The sequence below is a fragment of the Ctenocephalides felis genome, unplaced genomic scaffold (assembly GCF_003426905.1).
Source record: "Ctenocephalides felis isolate EL2017-DRISC unplaced genomic scaffold, ASM342690v1 CF-g0.4_SCAFFOLD_01492, whole genome shotgun sequence".
Taxonomy (NCBI): domain Eukaryota; kingdom Metazoa; phylum Arthropoda; class Insecta; order Siphonaptera; family Pulicidae; genus Ctenocephalides; species Ctenocephalides felis.
In genome coordinates, this window is record NW_020537646.1 from 51,915,750 (window position 1) to 51,941,382 (window position 25,633).

The 25,633-nt window shown below is 30.1% G+C and overlaps 2 protein-coding genes across 3 annotated transcripts in view; one reads left to right on the forward strand and one right to left on the reverse strand.

Moving 5' to 3' along the window:
• The window catches only part of LOC113369928 (apoptosis-inducing factor 1, mitochondrial-like), a 112,666-nt gene extending 91,561 nt beyond the window's left edge, over positions 1-21,105 (reverse strand). For both annotated transcript variants that reach the window (XM_026610551.1, XM_026610550.1), the window contains exons 1-14: positions 20,898-21,105; positions 20,685-20,737; positions 19,619-19,744; positions 19,279-19,345; positions 19,059-19,195; positions 18,754-18,884; positions 17,616-17,791; positions 16,127-16,312; positions 15,800-15,916; positions 12,205-12,305; positions 11,821-12,058; positions 8,618-8,786; positions 7,092-7,200; positions 6,858-7,020 (exon numbers count right to left, since the gene is read on the reverse strand). In XM_026610551.1, coding sequence (XP_026466336.1) covers positions 6,865-7,020; positions 7,092-7,200; positions 8,618-8,786; positions 11,821-12,058; positions 12,205-12,305; positions 15,800-15,916; positions 16,127-16,312; positions 17,616-17,791; positions 18,754-18,884; positions 19,059-19,195; positions 19,279-19,345; positions 19,619-19,744; positions 20,685-20,737; positions 20,898-20,979 — 1,848 coding nt within the window. In that variant the 5' untranslated portion in view covers positions 20,980-21,105 and the 3' untranslated portion in view covers positions 6,858-6,864. The remainder of the gene's footprint in view (positions 1-6,857; positions 7,021-7,091; positions 7,201-8,617; positions 8,787-11,820; positions 12,059-12,204; positions 12,306-15,799; positions 15,917-16,126; positions 16,313-17,615; positions 17,792-18,753; positions 18,885-19,058; positions 19,196-19,278; positions 19,346-19,618; positions 19,745-20,684; positions 20,738-20,897) is intronic.
• LOC113371370 (general transcription factor II-I repeat domain-containing protein 2A-like) lies at positions 2,610-3,773 on the forward strand. Its single transcript, XM_026611998.1, has one exon. The coding sequence runs from the start codon at positions 2,610-2,612 to the stop codon at positions 3,771-3,773; it is 1,164 nt and encodes a 387-aa protein (XP_026467783.1).
• Positions 21,106-25,633: the final 4,528 nt, after the last annotated feature.

Sequence of the window (25,633 nt, forward strand, 5' to 3'; positions counted from 1 at the left end):
ATGAATGGTTAATCCTCTTAAACTATTATTAGGATTTTCATAAATCCTCGTGAAGTTTGATAAGGGAATTTTCTAAGATTTTTTGATTCAGAGAAATATAGTTAGATTGTAGAAATAAATAGAATAAAATACAAAAAAACGCTTATCATTGTTTGACCTTGAAAATATTTAAGCCATAGTTTGACATTAAAAACAAATGAAGACTGTCAATTGCCAAACATTTCTATTTTACGGTCAACATGCCCCTGACAGGTGATGCAGTCTGCGCATGCGTCTGTCAGTGATTACACATCAAACTTAGCCTATAATTCAATTTGACAGATTATTATTTTTTAACTTTTAAATGCAGTCGTGTTTTGCCTTATTTTACTAAATCACAAAACAGAAATAATTTACTTACTCAAAAAATTATCTAAAAGTTTCATTGTGTCAAAAATTCGTATGTTTGGCATTGGATACGAAATATTTACTCAAATCAATGGAGCGTTTTGGGTCTGAATATTTTTAATGTGCTCCAATTTGCATGAAATTTTGGAATTAGGTTCATCTTACTTTCAAGTTTAAAAGTGAAAATAATTTAGATTCCTTTGCCACTTCCCGGGGGGATGACATTCCTTTTCAGTGGTGCAATTGTATCTCTTTCAAAATAACATCGGATATCGATAAAAGAACTAATTATAAGAGAAAAATGTTTAATAGTGTTTTTCAAAAAGAAATTACATTTCAAGTTACTGGCTACCGTAAATTTGTTTTTTTTTTGCGTTTTTCAACGTTTATGCAAATATTTCTAAAAATATACATTTTAACGAAAATCATGTAACGAACAAAATTATATCAATTAAAATCTTAATAAATTGGTGTTTTATAAGGCTAATTATGAAAATGGGGTTTTATAGTGCTCAAAATAAGCTTTAAAATGAGTACTTCTGCGTGTAAAATGAGTGAGCTATCATGCAGATAAAAGACGCTTACAAAGTTTTTTCCATTTAAATTAAATAGTTTATGAGTGAGTTTATGAACTTAAGATAAAGATTAGCCTATTTCCGACACCGTTTTTTTCCTCTCCATTTACTGCAATAATTTTGTTGATCGTAGGTTGAATAGAGCACATGTGAACAGGATTTGACAAATTTATTTTATGAACATAAATAATAATGTATATTGAATTATTGGTGAGAAAATGTAATTTAGATATTAAAATTACTGAAAGCCAGTTAAAATATGGTACAAAATTATGAAAATAACAGGCAACATTATTGAAGCAATTATTTTGGGTAGAAAAACCAAGGTGATATTGTACCTTTACCGCGAATGCTATATAATAATTCTTTCTGAATTTGTTATACCTTTTAAAAGACTTCAATTTTCAACACGTGTATCTTATGCTAAGAACATAAATCACAAAGGCAGAAAATGTTTTCTTTTGTGATAAATTTGGAAAATCAATGTTTTAGTCGTGAATGAACAAAAAATCATTCAATTTATACATCCACATCTACAGGTATGACTAAAAAATTATATAACCTTTGGCATTAAAATAAATTAAGCTATTGGAAATAAATTTGTTCTATAAATTGCAATGTTTAATTTTTGATATACAATTTTATTGAACATATTCTAATATTTGTTAAAGGGATAATCAAAGTGTTAAGTGTGGGAATTGAGAATCATCATTTTATTTGAAGCACTTTTACATTTAACATCATTCATATATTGGTGTAAATAGTAATTCGAAAAACAGTAATTATTGTTTTTAACTGAACGGTAAATATTAGTATAGATTCTATACTAATATTTACCGTTCAGTTAAAAACAATAATTACTGTTTTTCAGGCATCGGCAACCTACGGCACGCGCGCCAGGCTTGGCACGCGATGGGGTTCTGAATGGCACTCTACAAAGTAATTAGGAAAATTGCAAATATATCGAGACGAAGTGATTTTTAAATAAGAGAAAATGTTGAAAATAAGAGAGAAGGTTTAATTATAATTATTTATCTAACGTGGCTCGCTAATTTCACGAAAATCTGCGCGAAGGTTGAGTGAGACTGCATTCGGAGTAAAAGGGATGAAACATGTGCAGCGCCGAGAGTTATCGAAGCGGCCTTCACGAATGTTCAAGCTGAATGTTGGAGTATCATTCGCCCCTCTCTTTCTCGTTTTTCTACTGCGAGTGCTGCGCACCATTTGCTTGTGTGGTGTGCTTGCGTGGTGGGCTTAAACTTGCAGAGGTAAACTTGCATTTCGTTTGGTCGCTACTTTTCATTCTAATTTTTTTGTGAAGACTTGTATCTTATTAGTTTTATATTTGTTATAATTCATTCGTATTTAATCAAATGGAGAGTAAGAAAATTAGATGTTCGCGGTTTTCAAGACTATTGGACGAATGAATATGGATTTATACAACAAAAGGATCGTGCTGTATGTGCGATATGCCGCGAAAGTGTAGTATGCCGCACGTCAAGTGTACAAAGACATTTCCAAACCAAACATCAGTCCATATTCAATAGCAACGATGAGAAATGTGAAACTATAAAGAAAGCTGTTTCTTGCTATAAGAAACAAATAACTTTTTTGTGGAATAACTGGAACGAAGGCTAAAGCGACAGAATGCAGCTTCGCAATTGCTCATTGCATAGCTGCCAAAGGCAAATCCTTTACAGATGGAGAATATATAAAGGAAATTTTTATGAAAGTGATGAAAAGTTGTTTAGCGATTTACCTAACCAACAAACCATATTATCCCGAATTCAAGAAATACCGGCTTCTGCGCGAACAATTGAAAGAAGAATAACTGAAATGGCAGACAATGTAACAACAAAACAGAATGCTGGATTACAAGAAGCTGTTTCATTTAGTGCTTCTGTTTATGAAAGTACCGATGTAAATGATATTGCACGGCTTGCAGTATTTGCACGGTATTGTGATAAAAATCAAGTTTATAAAGAATTGTGTACTTCGATTCCTCTGTCTGGGACAACTAAGGGGGAGGATATTCTTTCTTCATTCATAAGTTATTTTGACAGCAAGAACATTAATGTCAAAAAAATATTTTCTGTAACCACTGACGGCGCACCTGCAATGATTGGCAAAGATAGAGGATTTGTCAAACTTCTTGAAAATCATATTGGACATAAAATATTGAACTTCCATTGTATAATACACCAGGAAAGTTTAGTTGCCAAAATTTCGTCACAGTGCCTAATTCCTGTAATGAACACTGTTGTTAAAATAGTTAATTTTATAGTGTCTCGCTTTTCATTGACACACAGGCAATTTAAATCTCTTTTAGAAGAAATGGAAAGTGAATATGTTGACCTTCCCTCATACAGCCATGTTCGTTGGCTTAGTCGAGGCAATGTCTTGAATAAGTTTGTGTCATGTTTGGAACCCATCAAAGTTTTTCTTAATGAAAAGGAACAACATTTCCCCGAATTGAACGATGAAGAATGGTTAGGCAAATTGATGTTTCTGACCGATGTAACAAATCATCTAAATGAACTAAACTTGAGATTGCAAGGGAAGCGCCAAACGGTGCTCGAATTATTTGAATATTGGACAGCATTTGCGTCAAAATTAAATATATTTTTAGGTGATATTAACACGAGCACCTACAAATACTTCCCAAGTGTGATAGCGCTTGCAAATGAATCGACCGTAAACAACAATGAACTTAAAACTTACGTTGAAGCACTTAAAGATGAATTTTGCATAAGATGCGAAGATTTTGAAGCTTATGTGCCTATATTTTCCAGACCAGAAAACCAGATTTAATAGATTCATCAATAATACCGTTCGATTGTTCAATTTTAGAGTGGATGAATGTTGATAATTTTGAAATGGAAATTATCGAACTATCATCTTCAGAATTATGGAAAACAAAATTTAAAGAATTACGAAAAAATCTAGAAGATGACTCTATAGAAAAATCGACAGCCGTATTAAATTGTTGGATGTCATTGCCGGAAAGATTTAATTGTTTAAAGAAAATTGCATGCGCTCTCCTTTCAGCTTTTAGATCCACATATCTTTGTGAACAAATTTTTTCTTACATGAAACATATTTTGAGTTCACAAAGAAGTCGTTTAACAACTGAACATTCAGAATCATGTGTGAAGTTAAAAGTTACAAATTATACCCCGGATATTGAAATGTTAAGCAAAAATGTACAGGGACAAGGTTCACATTAAAATTGTTTAGTTTATGTTAGAATTGTAGGTTATGTGTTTATAAATATGTTTCAAAGATAAATTGGGTTATAATTCTTCTCTCCTAGAACTTAATGATATATTTCAGAATTAAGGCGGCACTCTAAATCATATTGGTACAGTGGCTTGGCACACCGGCAAGCTTTTAAACACAGTTAAAAGCTTGCCGACCCCTGGTATAGAATATTGAAATAACGTGGATGTGTGTACAGGACAACGTCTGTCGGGTCATCTAGTATATATATATATATATATAAAATTCTTCTGTAACAATGTAAGTTTCATTAATCCTCCTAAACTATAATTCGGATTTTCATGAATCTTCCTGAAGTTTGTTCGGGAAATTTTCTAGAATGTTTTGATTCATAGAAATATAGTTAGATAGTAGAAATAAATGGAAAAAATTACAAAAAAACCGCTTATCATTGTTTGACCTTTAAAATATTTAAGGCATGGTTTGACATTAAAAACAAATAACAACTGTCATTTGCCAAACATTTCTATTCACTTAGAGGCTAAGGCAATATTAAAATATAATAAATTCATGATTAAAAATAAAGAAAATGTAATGTCTACATTATTATTGTCGAAAAGCAGCTGAGATGTGCCATAACTAAAATAATATAAGATGCAAATAATATAACATGCGTCTGACAGTCTGCGCATGCGACTGACGCGCACGGCGAATTTTGCTTGCAATAATTTGCGAACAGATTCGCCGTACGAATTCGTGCAAAGGAGACGAGCCATAAGTGATTGCGCTCAAAAATATTCAATTTGCGGTCGTTTTGCCTTACTATACTAAGTCACAATACAAAAAAAATTATTTAGAAGTTTCATTGTGTCAAAAATTCATATGTTTGTCATTGGGTACGGAATATTTACTCAATGGAGCGCTTTCGGTCCGACCTTTTTTTACTTTTTTCCAATTCGTTTGGAATTTTGGAACTAGGTTCATCTTACTCTTCAGAAGTGAAAACAATTTAGACTCCTTTACCACTTCTCGGGTGGATGACATTTCTTTTCAGTGGTGTAATTTTACTTTTTTCAAAATAACGTTGGGTATCGATAAAAGAACTAATTATAAGAGAAAAATGTTTAATAATGTTTTTCAAAAAAGCAAATACTTTTCAAGTAGGCAACATTATTGAAGCAATTATTTTGGGTAGAAAAATCGAAGGTGATATTGTACCTTGACCGCATGCTATATATTAATTCTTTCTGAATTTGTTATACTTTTTAAAAGATTTCAATTTTCAACACTTTCAATTTCAATCTATGCTATGACAATAAATACATGGTGATAAATTTGGAAAATCAATGTTTTAGCCGTGAATAAACAAAAAATCATTTATTTAAACATCCACATCTACAGGTATGTCTAAAAATATTGTATAATCCTTAAATTCAATATAATAAATTGAGCTATTGGAAATAAATTTGTTCTATAAATCGCAGTGTATAATTTTTAATATATAATTTTATTGAACATAAAAGGGATAATTAAAGTGTTAACTGTGGGAATTGAGAATAATCATTTTATTTGAAACAGTACTACATTTAACATCACTCATATATTGGTGTAAATAGTAACTCGAAGAAAAATAATGATTATTTTTAACTGAACGGTATAAATATTAGTATGGGATATTAAATAAACGGAGAGGTGGGTACAGGACAACGTCTGTCGGGTCATCTAGTATATATATATATATATATATATATATATATATATATATATATGAATAATTCAAAAAACATTCGATTCTTATTGATGTGGAGACTTGCTGAATAGTTTTTTGGCATGATTTGGCGAAGATAAGGGGCAAAAGATGAACAAAGATACCAATTCAGTTTCTGAGAGAACGGAGCCGACCTATTTGAATGATTCAAAAAATATTTAAATTTTTGGCATTCAATAAAAACGTTGTTAAAAAATGCCATTTGGCGCACAAAAATAATCCATATGCACATCAAATTAGAAGATATTTTTTAGAAGTTTTAATAATAAGTACAAATGGCATTTATGTTTACATGGTACCAAAATTTGTAGTGTTTAACAGTTAAGCCTCGATACGGCGCTTACGCCCTTTTATTTTTCGTTTCAAATGTTATGTACCACTAGTTTATTATTTTTATAAGAATTTGTTCTTCGCAATATTTAATATTAAATATACAGTCAAAATGAGCACATTCAACTAAACCGGAGACACGCATTCACATGGATAGAGTTATTTTCAATAAATCTGTGCGAATAATAAGTTTGTTTTACTTATAATTTTGTGATATAGATTATACATATACAAAAAAAAATTGTTGCTAATATATTTTTTTGAAAATAAAATATGCTTATGGGGGCAAAGAACCCATTTTTATTATTATATATGTATAATAATAATATGATAAATAAACATTAATATTATCTCTGGATCTATTGACAATAGAAAATGTAATAATTATTATGCACTTAAACAAAAACAATCGACGTTGTACATCATTACAGTAATCGATTCCTCGAGTACTGGTATAAATTATATTTAAAAATGTTATGATTTTGTAATTTTTTATATGCATAAACGTGTGAAAATGTAAAGTTTTATTTTAATTTAGAATATAATGTAAACATAAAATATAACGTTAAACTACATACCTAATTTTTAATCCTCGTGAATTCTAAATAGCTTAGCTACTTCATTTAAATCCGAATATCTTTTTTGCTCACATATTATCTGTCGTGCAATTTGCATTCTATTAAACACGTTCCACAAAACTATACCAACAACGATATCATCGCGTAAATAAAATATAACTCCCTGAAAAATTAATATCATTTATATTAAATAAATAATCAATAAATGCATTTTTTTCAAAACCAATCATTTACCTTTCCATAATCTTCTTCAGCTTTGAAATCTTTTGGCAAGTAATCCTTTGGATCAAATTCTTTTTCATTTGATACGTCTTTAGGTTCAACTTTAGCCTCGGCTTCCGATCTACAGAATGACAGATTAAATTATTTGTAAAAACATTAATTAAAAGCAGTACAATATAATGAAAAAAACACAGTTAATTATTTTTAGTTAATTCTGTACAATAAATCAAATTATTATTGATTCTTTACTAATTGAGTGCAAATTATAAATATATTAAATTAAAAATGTATATATCTTATATATAATATAAATTGACGATATCAGTCAAACGATTTGGATAACATTCGATTCGTACTGGTGGCGAGACGTACTGAATAGTTTTTGCGAAAGGCTGGTGTCTAGCCGTTACGCAGATACTATGCAATGAGTACAAAATCTGGACATGCAGTTTTGAAAGTTACGGACCATCCAATTAGAATAATTCAAAAAACATTTTGGTTGTATGGCTATGTAAAGAAGCAATTAGTTTTTTTTGGAAAAGCAAAAATTTTAAATAAAATGCGGTAATATGCGGTATTTTACATAATTGTTAGAAATATGTTATAAAGTCTTCAGATGCATAATAAGTTTTCAGTGCGATGTACAGTTCATATTTATACTAATCTATTTGATGTTTAAAATAATAGTTATTTATCAATTGTTGATAATTTTTTATTAACTATAGATTATTTTTATTCTTCAAATGTTTTATTACGGCATGGGAAGTACGAGTAAATTGCCTCAAAGCACAAAGCCATACATTATTATTTATTATTTTATTCTGATATATATGCTGCTTATAAAATGTATGTATAGTGAAACCATGCCCTTATGAGCCTACTTCGATGTTGTATGTTCCATATAAATATATTGAAATGCCACTAATTGGTTCCAGCACAGCTTTTTTTGAAAATAAAAATGAATGAAACTTTATTGCTAAGATTAAAAATACATATTCTGCAAAAACATAGCAAATTCCTAAATAAAAAATGACTGAAATATCATTATACTAGCATTTGCTTTTAACAAAACTGTCCAATGAGCAATATTTCTTTCTTCAACTTCTTATAGTGCTGCGATAATGAGTTAGACATGTTTCATCACACTGCTTGACTAGTTGCATGTTTTTCGGGGCGATTTTTATCCATAATTTTCTCAACTCTGACCCACTTTGCAAATGCACAACATTAATATAAATGAATTAAAATTTTAAACTTCAAAATAATTTATTTTAAATATTTGTATGATAGTTCAATGCGACTCCACGTACGAAAATCCTTGTTACAATTGATATTACATGAACCTGTTTTATTCGCATCCCCATAAAGTTTCTCGCACGTATCTCGAATTTTGCTTGTATGACGAACAAACAAATAGCTCCTTTGGCGGCTCTAATTTAGAATTTTGCTCATACGACGAAGCAAACAAAGCGCTTCTTTGGCGCTCGTAAGGCTAGGCACCACTATACATAATTTTTTTAGACTATAATGAAAAATACCTTATTGCCTCATCATTCTCAGTGACTGCAGCTTGTGGAGTATCTTTCTCTGTAGCTTTTGCAAAAACTCCTACAGTTGGCAATGTTGAATCCACAATCCCGATTGCTTCATAGCCAATGTCAGGTCCCAAATCCGACCAAAACATTGACTGGTGGAAATATGGTTTTTCTGCAATTTAGAATTAATATAAAAAACAATGAAAGTTAATGTCTGTTGTTAATATTGACTAAATTTAAAGCATTGACTAATAGAAACCTTCAAAATACTGTTAATTATTACATTAAATATTTGAAATGTATATGATCTGCCTGGCTAACAGTGTAATTGGTATAATTGTTTACCTGCCTAAGCATCTACAAGTCTACTTTGGAATCTGTCAACATATTCACTAGTATACCAGTCCACTCATGTGTTTTCTACTTTTTTACTTATCTGCCTGTCTACCATTTTACATGTTACCCTTTATAACTATATATGTCTATCTTCCTATTTGTCTACTTGTCTACCTGTCCACATGTCATCAGAGTTTCAACATTTTTACATGTGTATGAAAACTATTAAAATGATTAGTAACAATCATTTCAGACCACAATAATTTTTTTTAACTTTATTTCCTGCAACTCCAAAATCGCTGAATCTGATTTCGAAAAAATGTTATCAATGTTTGACTACGTCAACACAAGTAAAATGCTGTTTAAAAATTGCATCCATACAAAGCATATTATTAATTATAATCCAGTAATTCTCAATTAATTTCTGTGTCCTGAAGGTCGAATCATGTGAAACAAATAATTTTGAAAATATAATTGTTTAGCGATTACGCAATGTGAGCCAAAGACATGATTTAATTTTTAACTTCCCGTAGGGTAAGTTATAGTAAAAAATAGATGTATGCATGTGTGTATGTGTGCGCGCGCGTGAATGTTTGAATACAATTTTTCGTCCACGATTTCGGGCGCACGGATCAACCGATTTGCATAATTCAAAATAGACTCGATTCGTTTTAACTGGAAAACGTGCTGTTTAGGTTTTAGGCAAAGACAGTTTTGAAGATACGTGCAAAAAAATTGAAGTTTGTGAAAGAACAATCGATTTGTGTTGATGTGGAGAGATATATTTATTAACCCATTGCATATATTTCTCGAACAAAAATTGAATGTATTTGATATGAAACAAATGAATTTTAGAAATATGGTCTTTATGTCCTCTAATGCACAATGAAATATGAGAAGGTCCTTTCATTCTGACAATAAGTCAGCTTGATGCATAAATGATGTCGTCTAATTTATAAGCACTTGCATTTTGTCTATGGAAAATGAAGGTTATGGTATTTATAATATCTATTCTTTGATCAATTTTGGTTGAATGATTAGTTTTATTGTTTAATTATGATACGGGAGGTTTGCCTTCTGGCGTTTGGCGTTTAGTTTTGACTTCGTAATCGTTTAGTTGTTGTTTATGACAAAGACAGGTCAGTTTTGGCGTTATATGTATTATAGCTTTGAGCTTTTCGTACCAGGACTTTGTTATGCGAAAGCGAGTATAGTTGCCAAGTATTGCTACTAACACTGCTTACTGTACAACTGTCTAAATAAAAAACACAAATAGAAAGCACATTTTGCAAAATATGTAGTGTGTAGAGCTGGTGATTACACATTTCAAAAACGCGTTAACATTTTCCGCATAATCTTATATATAAAAACGGAGCTCTCTTTGAAAAATGAAAATGGTCTTGAAAAATTCGTGCCCATCATATGCTCTTCTTTTATCTATGTTCGTGCCAATCCAGAGATTGTCGAAAAGATGAGAAATTATTTCAAAATCGCGTAGAAACTTTACATTTTTAATTTGAACATTTTTGTAGAAGCGTAATTTGAATAAAACAATGGACTGTGGCTAATACGTGAAATGTCAAACGTTTTTGACAAATGATGTTCAATTACTTTTAATATGATGTTTTACGTGAATATTATTTAATTATGAAGGTCCGGGGTTAAAAAGGTCCACCAGCGATGTGTCAAAAACCAGTAAAGTTAAGCATTGTTTAACAAGGAATTGAAAAGTAGAGGGTAAAAGATGTATAACCAGCTATCTGGAGATAAACTGTAATCTTTGAAAGTCCATAATAAAAGTATTTTCTTCCGTTGGTAGTTTTTTAGCATTAGTTAAAAGTGTAATTATTCTGTAAAAGACCTTTAAAATTAAAATAAGACATTAAACCTCTTTGCCACCTGGCCGTTCCAAGTTACTCTGTCTATGTGATAAAAAGGTCTAGATAACAATTTTTTGAAAGACAGCAAAGAAGCACATTTCTACAATGATGAAGTAGCTGGCAGTTTTACTGAACGAAGTCAGATAATTGTTCGTTTGAAATGTGTTATTTGTTTTGACATAATTCGTTTGCTTTTCATAATATAGTTTATATTTGCTCAAAGTCAAATTGGACCTTTGTGCCTCGCCCTGCTATACATATGTACTTTTTATTAAATTTACTTCAGTTCATCGAATGTTACTTGAAACTTTTCAAAAAGCAGGTCAAAGAAGAAATACTCAATTCATTTTCTATCTCTCCTCTCTCCTCGCAGAAATTTGAAAATTTTGTATAAGCTCAGTAGTATTATTTACAATTATACATAAAATCCTGAATCAAAAAAGAATCTGAAAAACTTGAAACGTAATCAATAAGTCGAAAGAACAAAAATGACTTTGATGGATTATACCATGTTTTCTATAGACAAACTAACTAATGGTGTTTATAGCATTCAAAAAACACATCCTTATACACTTAAAGTATTAATTTTTTTGATTCTCTAGAAATTGTTTAGAATATACCTTACTTAGCAAAACAATGTTTGCCGGGTCAGCTAGTATTTTATAAATTTGATAAATGATTTAAATGCTCCTCTGAAATATTCAACTTTGTAACTACACCCATATATATTGAAGTATAAGTCCAGCAGCAGACAAGAAATCACGGGATATTTAAAACTGGTTCCGATTGAAGAGACGTCAAAATAAATATTGCAAGTACTGCAAAACTAAACTAGTTAAGAACGTTACAGAGAACAATGAACCACGAAATCGTATCGTAAAAAAACACTAGAATAGACAAAACATAATTTGAGTACAAAAATCTTGTTTAAGGTTTCATTTAAATTTAATCTTAGAAAGTATATTGCAAAAGTTTTAATAACGTACTTACCGGCCCCAGTCATATTTTCTCCAGCTAATCTTCCCGAAACAACGGCGTGGTCATGGTGTTCCACTCTTCGGCGGCCTAACTTTGAATCGAAGAAACAGCTCGCGTCGCCGGCCACGTAAACATTTGAACGCGCTTCTAACTCTGCATTCACGATAAAACCACCATGTTCCGCATGAACTTCTAGATCTGATGTCTTCGCTAAATCAGTATTAGGCTCCGCTCCTATTGCAACCACAACCTGTACGAATTCACAGAGTGAGGTGTTTATTTAAATACTGGTATTTTTTATTTCGTTTATTCCACATGCAAAACCTTTCTTTCTAAAAGACAGATTTTTAATAAAAAAGACCCATACATCATAAGAATTTTCAAATCAGCACTTACATGATCAGCAACAACTCTATCGCCATTGTTTAAAAGCAAGACCACCTTTTCATTCTGAGTGAGAGCATCTTCAACCTCTGTAGTTGGATGAATATCTACACCTGTTATAATGCGACATTTTAACAATTACTCAAAAAATCACTAACATGATGTTTAATAATAAAAATATAATTCGATAATATTGTAATCTCTTCTAGAATTATTCACTGTTTTTCATTGCATTCTATATTGATAGATGAATTAATAAATATAATTTTTGAAGTAAAACTTCTTTAGGCGCGACTAGGGTGTGAAATCGTACAAATGCAACGGAAATGCGTTAAGGCAGAACTGTGAGTCATGCGCTTTCGATGAAATCATTTCTATACGGGTCGATTGTAACTAGTCGTCGTGTATGTGAATAGAGATCTGTCGTTGTATGAGTAATGGCATCAACGTTGTACCGATATCGGCAAGAAAATCGGCATAGATAACGTACCGATATCGGCAAGAAAATCGGCATAGATAAATAAACATTTTAAAGTTGCATCGTAGTACAAATCTTCATTTAATGAAAAATGCCTGAATCAGAAGAATATTTTACCCTGTTCCATGAAAATATTGATTAATAAGATTAATGATTAGTAAGTTCATTGATTAGAAATTATTTCTATATTATTCGTAGTTTCTATAAATCTTTGAAGTTATTAAAATTGAAAATATTTTTTAGGCAAGACAAATATTATAGCTGTTCAAAGAATGCGATTATATCGCCAGCAAAAAAGTAAAAAAAATACAAGCAGTCAATGAATGTATGTTAATTTTAACACTAGATATACCACGCCAGTCAAAATGACTGGTTGGGCACTTTCAATTCAAAATTCCCATTATATGTAAAATTTGTTTTGTGAAATGAAGTTATGACTTTTTAAGTTATAAGTATAGAAATCATTTTGTGCATTCAAAGTTACTTTATATATATTAGTAACAAAAATAAATTGTGTTACTACTACTTGTACCAGCACCAGTCAAAATGACTGGTGCAAGTTTCTATAGAAAATGTTTGATAAAAGAACCGAAATAACAATAGACATAGATCGTATGCGTTTATCGCCTACTCTCTTATCGACGACAATATATATTATTTATTTTTTATTCTTTTTTACATTGTAAAAATGCAGATTGCTGAAGTATTACTAGATTTTTACCAACAAAACAATTGTTTCGAGCTTCGTTCAACACACTAAATAAAATTTTATTCAAAGTGATTTTCAAGTATAATTATTTATTCTTTTTGTACACTGATACAAGTAAGTAACATTCGCGTGGAAACAGAAATTTTCAAAAATATATTCTTGAGTAAAAAAAAACTAAACGAGAAAACTGCCATGATTTCGACTTATTTTTATAGCGACTGTCAATCTTCGAAAAAAGAATGGAAACGATGTTTTTTTAGCTTGTTTGGAAATTACAATCAGCGGATCTCTGAAATGTTTGGACCTAGGATTTGAAATATATGATAGTGACGGTGAATTTTTAGATGAAGAAATCAATTCACAAGACAGTGCTATTATCGACTGTAGAAATGGGAAAATTTCGTGATAAAGACAATACAGATGGATCAAGTATGTTAGTAAATGGATAGATATCACAAACAAACGTATGAGACGATGCGAGCCACTTTCTTCCAATTCTGAAGACGAATTTGGAAGTAATGCACCAAATCAGGAAACTAAAATTAGTTTGGACGAAACTATTTCGACAAGCGTTGTAGTAAAGTGAAATAGGTTTTGCAGGTAGATTAGAAGTTCAAAGATCTTTCAGACACATTGTCAGGCCAAATTTATAGAAAAAAAGCCCGCGTTTGGAACAAATTATAGAAAATAGCAAAAATTGCTTCAAACCGGGAGATCATATCACTATGGTTGAATAACATTTTCCAACAAAGGCCTGAAGCATATTTAGCCAGCAAATGCCAAAGAAACTATAAATTTACATAAAATTCTGTCTGACATCTGATGTAGAAACCAAATATATGGTAAATGGTTGCCCGTATTTAGCGAAAGACGATGAATCAACTACTCTAAGCGAATTTGTAGTAATGAAAATTCTTGAAACATATACCATGAAGGGTATAAATGCAATAACCGATATTATTTTTATAATTATTCATATAGCATTGAAATTAAAATCTAAAAACACGTCGGTGGCTCTAATTTTACGCGCAAACAAATGTGTGTAGCCGGACACTTTTATTGAGTATTGTGCTAAAGTATTGAAAAAACTATTAAAAATCAATATATTTTGTTATTTGACAATATCTTAAAGTTTATTTAACAGCTGTAATTAGTTTTGTTCAACTTAAAAACACAATAAGTATGTTTTCTTAGAGACCAGTCATTTTGACTGGTATTGGTAGAAATAGGTATATACAAACGGCTGGTATATCTAGTGTTAATTACATGAATTTCTTCAAACACAATTACATGATGCGATAACAATATTTGTTTAGGCGTTGTTTAACATAATCCACTGTGTGAACGAATATTACAGAATTTATTTATCAGCAATTACTTCATTTCTCTAATAAAGGTTCATTTCTAAATGCTAATTACAATGACAAATCAATCATGCCATACTTCCCGCAGGGTAAGTAATCGCAAAAAAATCAAAAATGAAAATTTTTATATATCTTTACGTTTCAGAAGTTTCTGAACATTTTGGCATACTTTAGGAAAAATGAATGAGTGTGTGTGTGCGGATACAAATTTTCGTCGACGATTTCGGGAACACGGTTCAACCGATTTCAATTATTCAAAAAACATTTGGTTGCTGTTGATAAGTAGACGTGCTGATTAGTTTATGGCATAAGCAGGTCTAGCCGTTTCGAAGATACGGGGCAAAAAGTGCCACAAACGGTAACTTAATTTTTAAGATTATCCGATTTTAATAAATCAAAAAACATTTTACTTGTATTCACAAGATGAACAACCGATCTGAACAAAGAAAACATTTTTTTTCAACAAATCTTTTTTCCAAAAAAATAATTTTTTTTCAAAATAAATTTTTTTCAAAAATGTTCTTTTCTTTTGATCTTTTTTAAAAAAAATCATTTTTGGTACGGAAAGTTCCAGTAATTTGCCTTAAGACACAATGCCATGCGCCCCACTCGTTGTTTTTAAATATTATACATATTTTTAATGCTACTATAAATATATAATTTATAATTTATCATTATATAAATGCGTATAATGGTTGACGTTGACACTAATAAATGTGTGCATCACGAGTGTTACCATATTGCTAATAAACATTATTCAAAATTGTTATATGATGTATTTATTTTTACTTGAATGCCATCTTATACAGCAGCAAATAAGTTTTACTTCAATCACATGTGAACCTTACTCGAACTCTTTTTTTTTTAATTCATAGAAACATCCAGAAAACTATAAAAGACATTTTTCAATAATAATTATAAAATTAGTATTTTTTCATAACTTTATTTATAGTGATACTGTATGATCACTGTGAACGTATTTCAGCACTGAATTAAATTTTTATTGCAATAACTAACTAGTATTTTATTAAAATAAATGATAGTGGTAAAGATTACCTAATTTTCTCATTTGATTGCTTGTCCACTTGCTAAGGTACTCTGGTAATATTTTTCCCATATTCCCTGTTTCTCTGAAAATTTGTGTAACTTTCAATGTGCTATCTTTAGCTTTAGCTGAAATGAAAATTTAGAATAAATTTAAAAAATTATTGATTATTTAACTCATAAAAAAAACGTTGAAATTTTGAAGCCAAATAAATTATTATAGATACTAGCATAATATAGTTTAAAAGTACCATATTATTTATGTTATGTAGAGTCAGTTAGCAAACTGTTCTAATTTAGCTGTTTTAATTATTTAATGAAATAAGACTAATAGATTACATCTCCTCGTGAGCGCACAAGCAAGTTCAGAACCCAGAAAACCTCCCCCAATAATGGCTATATTCTGGGAGCAATTTACAATTTCAAGAAGATCCTTGAAATCTTGAGCACCACGATAAACAGAAACATGGCGTTGCACACTTGGCTTTGATTGTGCAAGTACTTCCAATTGTCTTGGCTTCGATCCTATAACAACATAAACAAAATAATATTGAATATAATATATGTTTGAAGATATATAAATATGAACATTTAAATAAAGAGACACGTAATATACACATACGCACATAAATATATACATACACACAATTATATAAATTGCATATACAGATATACATGCACATATATAGGGTGCATTCGACTTGGACGCTTACGCGCTGTGAGCGCTCACGCTTATAAGCACGAATTTTTAGCGTTCGACTAGGCCGATAAGCGCTCAGAATCGATAACTAAATTCCGTTCGTTTTGGATACTGTGAGCGTCAATAAGCATCAAAATGGCGGCAACTGGCGGTAACGGTAATTGTGTAAATTTTAGTACTTTCTGGATCATTCAGCGGGATTATAAAGAATTTAACAATTAATAAATAAATTAAATTTGGTTAGCTTATGCTTAATTAATAGTAATATTAAATTTAAAATTTAAAATTATTTAAAATTAATTAAATTTAAAATTAATCAATATTAATATTAATATTAAAAAATAATTGTGATATACAGCTTGCCATTTTTGCGGGATTATAAAGAATTTGACAATTAATAAATGAATGAAATGACAGATAGTAAAAACAACTGACGCTCACGCTCACGCTGCCCTACCTCTGTGGCGTGAGCACGTATGAGCGCAAAATATGTGCTACGAGCATCCCACGATGGTGCTACGAGCGTACTTATGTGACACTCACAGCGCCAAGTCGAACGATGAAAGCGCGCTCACGGCGTGCTCACAGCGCGTAAGCGTCCAAGTCGAACGCACCCATAATCATATACATGTACACAGAATAATGGTAACAAGAAGATACTGAGCACGTATTCTTCAGGTGTCCGCGAGTTAGTGTAAACCGGGATAGAAGAGATATTAGGCCGAAGCACTACTCTAGATACTGCTGTAGAAGTGTAAAGCCTTAATGAACATAATATTAAAATTGGAGACAGACTAAAATGATTTGAGATTTTGAAACATTAATAAATAAACTGGAGTCTCACAGCGACAAAAATATCTGGCAATAAAAAATGTGAGTCTAGTGAACCTATTCAAATAAAAAAAATGAAAATTGGACTGACTAAAATGCTTTCAAAATTTTGAAATCGTAAATGTACAAGTTAGCTGCGCACTAATAAATGCAACCCAATAGCCAGATGGCCCATACTCTAACCGAAAGTGCTCCAAGCACCACATGACAAAAAATCAGCTTGGGTAAAGTTCTTGCTTTGAAAACGTTCCTGCCTCCTATACTATATGTACAAATCTGAAAAAATAATAGAAATACCTGTAGCAATTAAGCATTTGTCATAGCGAATTTTTGTACCATCGTCCAAGAAAGCAGTCTTATTCGGAATATCTAATTTAATGACTGTATATCCACGTGCGACAGAAACTCCGCCATTTTCGCTCTTCATTAATTCTCGTATATTCGTATAAAAATCATTTGGTTCGAAGTATAAACTGAAAAAATAATTATAAATAAAAAAAATTGTAACTTTAAGAGGGTATTCTACTCTAATAGTTTCACTAATCAAGAATATGTGAAAATCTAATGGATTTATCAAATCCTAAATTATGTTTGGAGATATAGCTATTTGAGCACGATAATCCTTCTCTGTTTCATTACTTTATATATATGTGATTTTCTCATTATGACATCGACGATTTCTTAACTTCAACTTGACCGTTTTACTTGAAATTTTAACAAAATTTTCTTTATAGACTTCTCTTCAGTATGAATTACGCTCATCCCCAAATTCAGAATTTTACTATTTTTAAAAAAATTGTAAAAAAAATCAAATTTAAATTTAAAATTTAATTTCAAATGTTTTTAAAAAAGTTGTAAAGCATTTTTTTTTCAGACCGCCGCTATTTTGCGAAAAAACAATTTTAACTTGTCCGTAGTTCATACGATAGGGACAATATGTATATGTATGCTCTAAAATTTATACAAAAACCGACATTTCAGAAACTTGGTTTTCAAATTGTAATTTCCTCAGAAAACCAGTTTTAACCTATTGTTTTACTTTCACATCCAACTATGAAATAATAGCCGATGACATGAGATAAATTTGCAGTAAAATTGCTGATCAAATTAACAAATACTTATCGTATATAAATTATTATCGTAAAGATACTTTTATACAAATAATGCAATAAGTGCTGTTAGTTAAAAAAATCTGTTACTTAAATTGTTAAAATAATATAAATACAACAATGTTCAATGTTCATGTAAATAATATAAATATAATGTTCTTATTATGTAGTCTAGTGTTACCATATCTTCATACCATGAATTATTATCTTTTTATTTTTATTATTCGGAGAAACAAGTTTGTCATAGGGCATATAGATCATAAACTTAATTTCTATGAATATATATATGCATCATACATAATTGTCAAGTATAAAGTGCAGCTTACCTTCTTTCAGTACCATTCCATTGTCTAAAATTTAATGCTAATGCCTTATCATCATCTGTATTAAACCACATTTCTTTCGATAATGGTGGCCTCATATAGGGCAAGCTGTACTCATTAGTTACCACTAGGACCTAGAACAGTATCAAATAAGTGTATGAAATTTTTCTATTATCAAATATTTCAAAATCTTAGAAACAATGAGAAATTGTCAATCTAAATCATTTAAAAGACATAATGCAATTCATCATTTATACTCGATAATAACCCTCGCGCACACAACACATAAAACTTAGTTAATGAGCTACCTTAGCAGTAGGACAATTAGATTTTATAGCCCGGAATGCAGAAAAGCTAGCTGTGCCTCCTCCTATTAATAAATAGGGTACCTCTTCTGGAATATCAAATGACTGTCGTGGATCAGCCTTTTGGGCTGTTTTTCCAGCTAATCAATAAAGATAAATAAATGTATTAAAATAGAAATTGAAAACTTATCAAACTGAAATTTAAACTTGATATGTTGATTACTTTTTCCAGATTTTACTTCATCACATTGATCAATAGCTGCCTCTGGTTTTTTTCGACGATTGTAATACTAAAACAAGAAATTGTAATATTTATTATAAAATTTGTAAATATTAAAAAAATTTATAAGAAAAAGGTTTAATATTTGCTATTTTTATAAGTAATCCTACACTATGAATAATATTCATTGTAAATAAGACCATAATTTTGATGTCAACTCAAAATATATCACCACATATGATGACAAATAATATTAGTAGTACTATGATACTAAAAATGTACTAAAATAGGTTAAAGCTGTTTTAAAATTTATTTATTAAGAACATTATATGAAGATACTAACCAAAATCCCTGCTATAATCGCAGCTACTGCAAGCCAAATCCACCATTTTTTCTTTGGCGGTGGACAAGGTTCTGGAGGTTCAGGACACGGTCTTAATTTTGGCTTGTCTTGCTGAGACGGAAATATCTAAATAAAAACTAATAATTAAAATTCTTGAAAATGATGTAAATGTAATTTTTCTTTGTTTAATATAATTATTATAAAATATTTTTCTGAATATTGAAATATTACTGTAATTTAGAATTTTCAAGGCAATCTAATTTTCTAAATTATCATTGAGCACCATAATATCTCTAAAAAAGGTAGGTAGTCCAAGATACTTTAACAAGAATTAAGTTGGTGAATTGAGCAAGACAGGAAGACCTGGATATCACATTCTATCTGGTTAATAAACCTAATATAAATTGAAGAGTTTAATATAGTTGCTTTTAAACAAAAGTGTTTTCACACTGATAGCGCTACATATACCAAAATCTAAAATGAATACATATAAGAAAAGTGTACCTTCCGAAATTCAGGAGAGCATGCAGGAATGGTTCTTATTTTACAAGGACCGCATCGAGGAATAGGATGGTGGGTAATCTATTTAAACATCAAATTTACATAATGCACAAAAGTAAATAAATTATTACACATAGTATTTGGATTGTTATATAGTGCATATTAATACTTCATATTTATAACTATCATAAAAATATCTTCATATTAATTGACATTCATATAAATTGTATATGAACATATGTTAATATGTACAAGATAAATACATATATTACATAATTAATTATGTGATGCATAAATATATATTTGTACACTTTAATTGTGTTTACTTCTTTCGTTTTCAAGGTCCATCAGCTCCATTACTAATATGCAGAGAAATTATTATTGAAAATAGAAGTAAACTGGAAAAATTGTATAGCATGTATTGACTAGACTTGTGCTTTGTTAATGCAATGAAAATAGGTCTACTGACAATATCTATTACATATTATTAACATAAAATGAAAATTTAATGCAAGGATTGAATAATCATATGCAAAATATCAAAAAGCAACCATATGTTGTTTACCTTTGGCTTACAATCATTAGCATAGTATCTGAAGTTGTTACGATAACTTGTTCCTATAAAAAAGTTTAAAAGTATATGATTATAAAATGTAAACTCCAACATATAAGACCATAAATTCAAAACAATAATCATGATGTTTATACAATATATATATATATATATATATATATATACAGAATGAGCAAAACATATTAATAAATTAAAGATACGCACCTAATACGCCGAATTTGGCGTAATTGCCAACCGGTCTTAAATTTTGTACTAAACATCTAGAAATTTTTAAATACCCTGACATAATACATAAAACATAGATTTCCAAAAACGATTTTTTTTTAATTATTATAAATGAACAAATACAAAAAAAAGAAAAAAAGAATGCTGACACCAATCACTTTGCAAAAACAACTGAAAATTCGAACTTCACTTCAAGAAACATTATATTTCAATTATTTTGAATCATTTTATAAAACTTAACCTCTAAAATCAAAATGTAAAATCGTGGTTAATTAAAAGCACAGCCACAAAGTTTGTAGGACAGAAGACAATCAAGACAGACTTGTGGCAGCGGATCTCGAAACTCTATGGAACTGTCAATTTTTTTTATTGCTACTTTTAACAATCAAATTACGACGAGTTCCGAATCATGGCCGGTAATCTCCGAACAAAACTCTGTAGCTCGATTTTAGTTTGAGCTGCTCTCCCTTGGAGCGCTCTTGCAGCGATTTGGCACTCATCTGGTAAGAATTTCAACGCGGGCAATCAAACAATTTCGAGAACGTTCGGTTGCGTTTATAAGTGATTAGGATTAGTTTACAAGCAAAATGTCGATGTGTTACGTTCCAGGGTGCACTAATACCAAAAAATGCAAAATTGCATGTATTTCCAGCGAGAAATGACAAAGTACGTAATAAGAATAAAATAACCGAACATATTAATCATAAATAAATATTGTTTTGGATGTTGTAGATGTTTGCTATTTGGCTGGTCAAAACTAGTGTTTTCTACTAGAACACTAGAACCTATGTAGTAGGTAAAATGATTAATAATATTTACGGGCCTTCAACAATAAGTAAGTATTTTTATCAATATGCATACTTCAAAATACTTGCATCTATTACTACTAGTCTGATATAAGTTTTTATTATAGCATAATAACTGAGACATTTAACAATGCTAGGAATTTTAAGGTTATAGTTATTGAAAGATAAAATTGCTGTCAGACTAACCAACTCACTGATAGGTAAGTTTTTAAGAATTATTCTTGTATTAATAATAAAGGTTTATAATAAATAATTTAACATTGATTTTTTTCAGCAGTTTTTCTCTTGGAAGTAGTTATGAAACGGGTTTACTAAAACACAATTATTGATATGAGACGAATAAACAGGGAAAAACATTAATAAAGAAATTACAAGCCAGTCTGAAACATGCTGATCTCCCACTGGCATTGAATAATAGTATTCATAATGATATATTAAGTCGGCTAAGAGAAGATACTGAATTATTAAATGGAAGGAAATTCATGCTTAATGATAAAATTCCAGCTAAGGGGTAATTTAGGTTTGGCTATGTTCCACGAAAAGTTTATGAGTAGTGATAGTTGCATTTTGATATTACACAGAAATATTATTATCTGCGTTGTTTAATGACCGTAAAAATAATTACATTGTACAGATTGACAGGAACTGTCAAATGGAAGAAAGTATATATTTGCTAATCTCTTTTTTATTTAGAGGAATAAAACACCATTAACGTGCGCCCCTTATTTCTGATAGAGATGTTATTCTTAAATGTGTTATTGAAGATGCCATAAGAAAACTATTAAGTACTTGTACATTACTATTAATAATTTCCTTCTTTATGTTAATGATGATAATGACATTTTGTTCAACATTCAAATGAACATCAACACTAGTCGTAGAAAATATTAACAGAAACAAAAGAGTAACTTAATTGTTAATTAGCATTATTCGCAAAAAATATAAACTGAGTTATTTGAAAAGATTATCGTATGCATTAATTTTACATATGATTTATATATATATATATATATATATATATATATATATATGCTTTTTATATGAATGAAAGAGATCTGATAGCTTCTCAAATTTTTGCGAATAATGAAAGATATCCGATAGTTTCTCAAATTTTTTGATTTATTTATTATTGAGATCGAATTATGAGATGTGTTTAAATTATTTATCTTAATCTAATTGTAATTATAAGTAATCTTTGCTCTAGAAATATAAATAAATTATATATATATATATATATATATATATATATATATATATATATATATATATATATATATATATATATATATATATGTTATGTATATACATTTTTATTTCTTTTGTGTTTAGCTTATAAGGATGAATCTTTTGTAACCATGTGTGTAAAATACTATTGTTAAAAATAAATGTTTTTTAAAATTCAATTTCTTTTTTTTTAATTTTGAATTCAAACGGTCTATAATATTGGTTCATTTCTATAGTATTTTATGTACGCACCCGTTCTACGATCGACGCGTGCGCACCAAGGGAGAGCAGCTCGAACTAACCCGGGCAAGTTGACAGTTAACGTGGCAACGAAATATGCCCCGAGAGAGCGATCTATATACTCTTCTTTTATCTATGTTCCGAATCCTAAAGCTGGCACCATAGATAAGTAAACATAAGGCACCATGGGGAGTTATCTCCGAACAAATGTATATTACCCTGTTTTGGAAAGGACTACTATTTTTAGCGAAAAAAAGATGTCGCTACTAGTTTCAAAAACGTCAAAATTACTCGCATAAATTTGGTCGCCATTTTCTCTCAAAGTTTGTGGTTCAATGTTGTTTAGGTTGTTCAGGTTCGATTGTCTAGGTTCTGTAATTAATTGTATTCAAGTGAGCATTTATGTGAAATTTAATATGGCAAAATGTAACGCACCAACTTGTGGCAACTTCAGAATTAATAAAAAAATGCACTTTTTTCCGGTTTTATAAAATGAACAAATTAGAAATGTCCAATTATATTTCACAGAATAGTTCTCATGTCTATAGTTCACAGTATAGTAATATTAGTGATATAAGAAGAGAAAGACAATCTGATATATGCCCAGGAGAACACTCTGCAACTCCAGTGGAAAGGGTAATAATAATTCTGAATATTTTAATACCATTTGCTATTACGACTTGATATTATATTACATGTTATGTTTATTAGATGTTCTTGGGAATACAAATTGTAGCAGAATTTAGTGACTAAGGATGCCGAGGGCATGCAAAATGTATGACACATCCATTATATGATGAGGGAGTTAAGAAGGATAGACAAACAATGCAACAATTTAAGGTATAAATTGCAACAGAGTATAAGATGCTCAGAAATATTCTTAACATTGCAGCCGAAAGGACTGCTGCACTGTTATATTGACACAATCGAATCATAAGAAATTCAAGATTTTGTAGAATGCAACTTTATTAATGATTGATTGGAAAGCAAAATAACTATCAAATGCAAAGTTAATGTTAAAGAAGAATGACTCATAAATAAATTTTAATTCTTGGAATTTAGTTTTTTATCAATTTTGATATCAATATATATATTTTATGTCTGTAGGATTTAACTTTTTAAATTTGTTCATTATTTATCATTTCTTCTAATTATACTATTCCTATAGTGTATTAATAATTATCTATAGTATATACTCTATATACTACATACTTAGACTCTATACTTTTCTCTTCTCTTTTTAATATATTATTATTAGTCATTAAGAAATGAATATTAGTCAGTTCGTGTAAATTCATTATACTTATGAAAGCTTTTACAATATTTCTGTGTAGTTGTTATATATTGTTGATCATTAAGTAATTCATATTGATCGTTCCTTGTAAATTTATCATACCATTGTGAATACTTTTTTTAGTTACTTATAATTGTAAAATTATAATACTTATTATTATGTATATATTGATTATTACATTTATAAAAATTTTAATTGTTATGTAAAAATGTTTGTGATATATTTGAAAATATATTTTGTACTTCGTATGTTTTTTTTTTCTCATTTCCAATATAAGAAATTATTTAGGTTTTCTTATTTTGAATTACGTATGCAAACCATATCTAGGAATAATACCAGCGGTTGATTTATATACTGAACAAGTGCTGCCTCTTTCAGATCGCTAAAAATATTAAAATGGAGGTAATGTCAAATGGCCTCAGATAGCGATCTACTTATGTTTACTTATCTATGGCTGGCACTTTGGTTCTCGCGCATTGTTGCCAACATGATGAGCCAAAACTGTCAAATTGAGGTGCGATGTGAGTTGCCAGGTCGCTACAAATCTATAAGTTAAAAGAAAAGCATTATTATCCTAGATAAATAAGCATAAATGATTACAGTAAACCCTCACTTTACGCGGCAAGTGCGTACCGTGCAGTATGGGGACCGTGCTTTAAAAACCTCGTATTTAACATACAATTCAGGCTAATTCGTAATGCGTTCTATGGAACCTTACATAGTGCAGTATGGGAACCGTGCTATGAGAGACTCAGAGTTGGTACAAATCGCACCATTTTTATCGTGCTGTATGGAGACCAAGAAATACAACTTGAAGTAGGAGTAAGACGGACGAAATGGCATTTATGACATTGACACCTCATTCAAAAATTGGCGCGACTATTATATAATCAGACATGCCTAAAAGATAGAAGTCGATAACAAAACTTACATTAACACCCTTTTGGTATCAAGTTCCTATAATCACTCATAGGTTGCGCAAGGAATTTATGCGCAGTTGAACAAAAATCGTGTAATAGGAAGTCCGTGTAGTCGGAGGGATGTCGGATAGATAACAAGTGTAAATAGATAGCTATGTCGGGCGATTTGACGTTTCATTGATTGAAGTGCGGAGCTAAGATTATTGATGGCAGCACATGTTCATTTTGTAA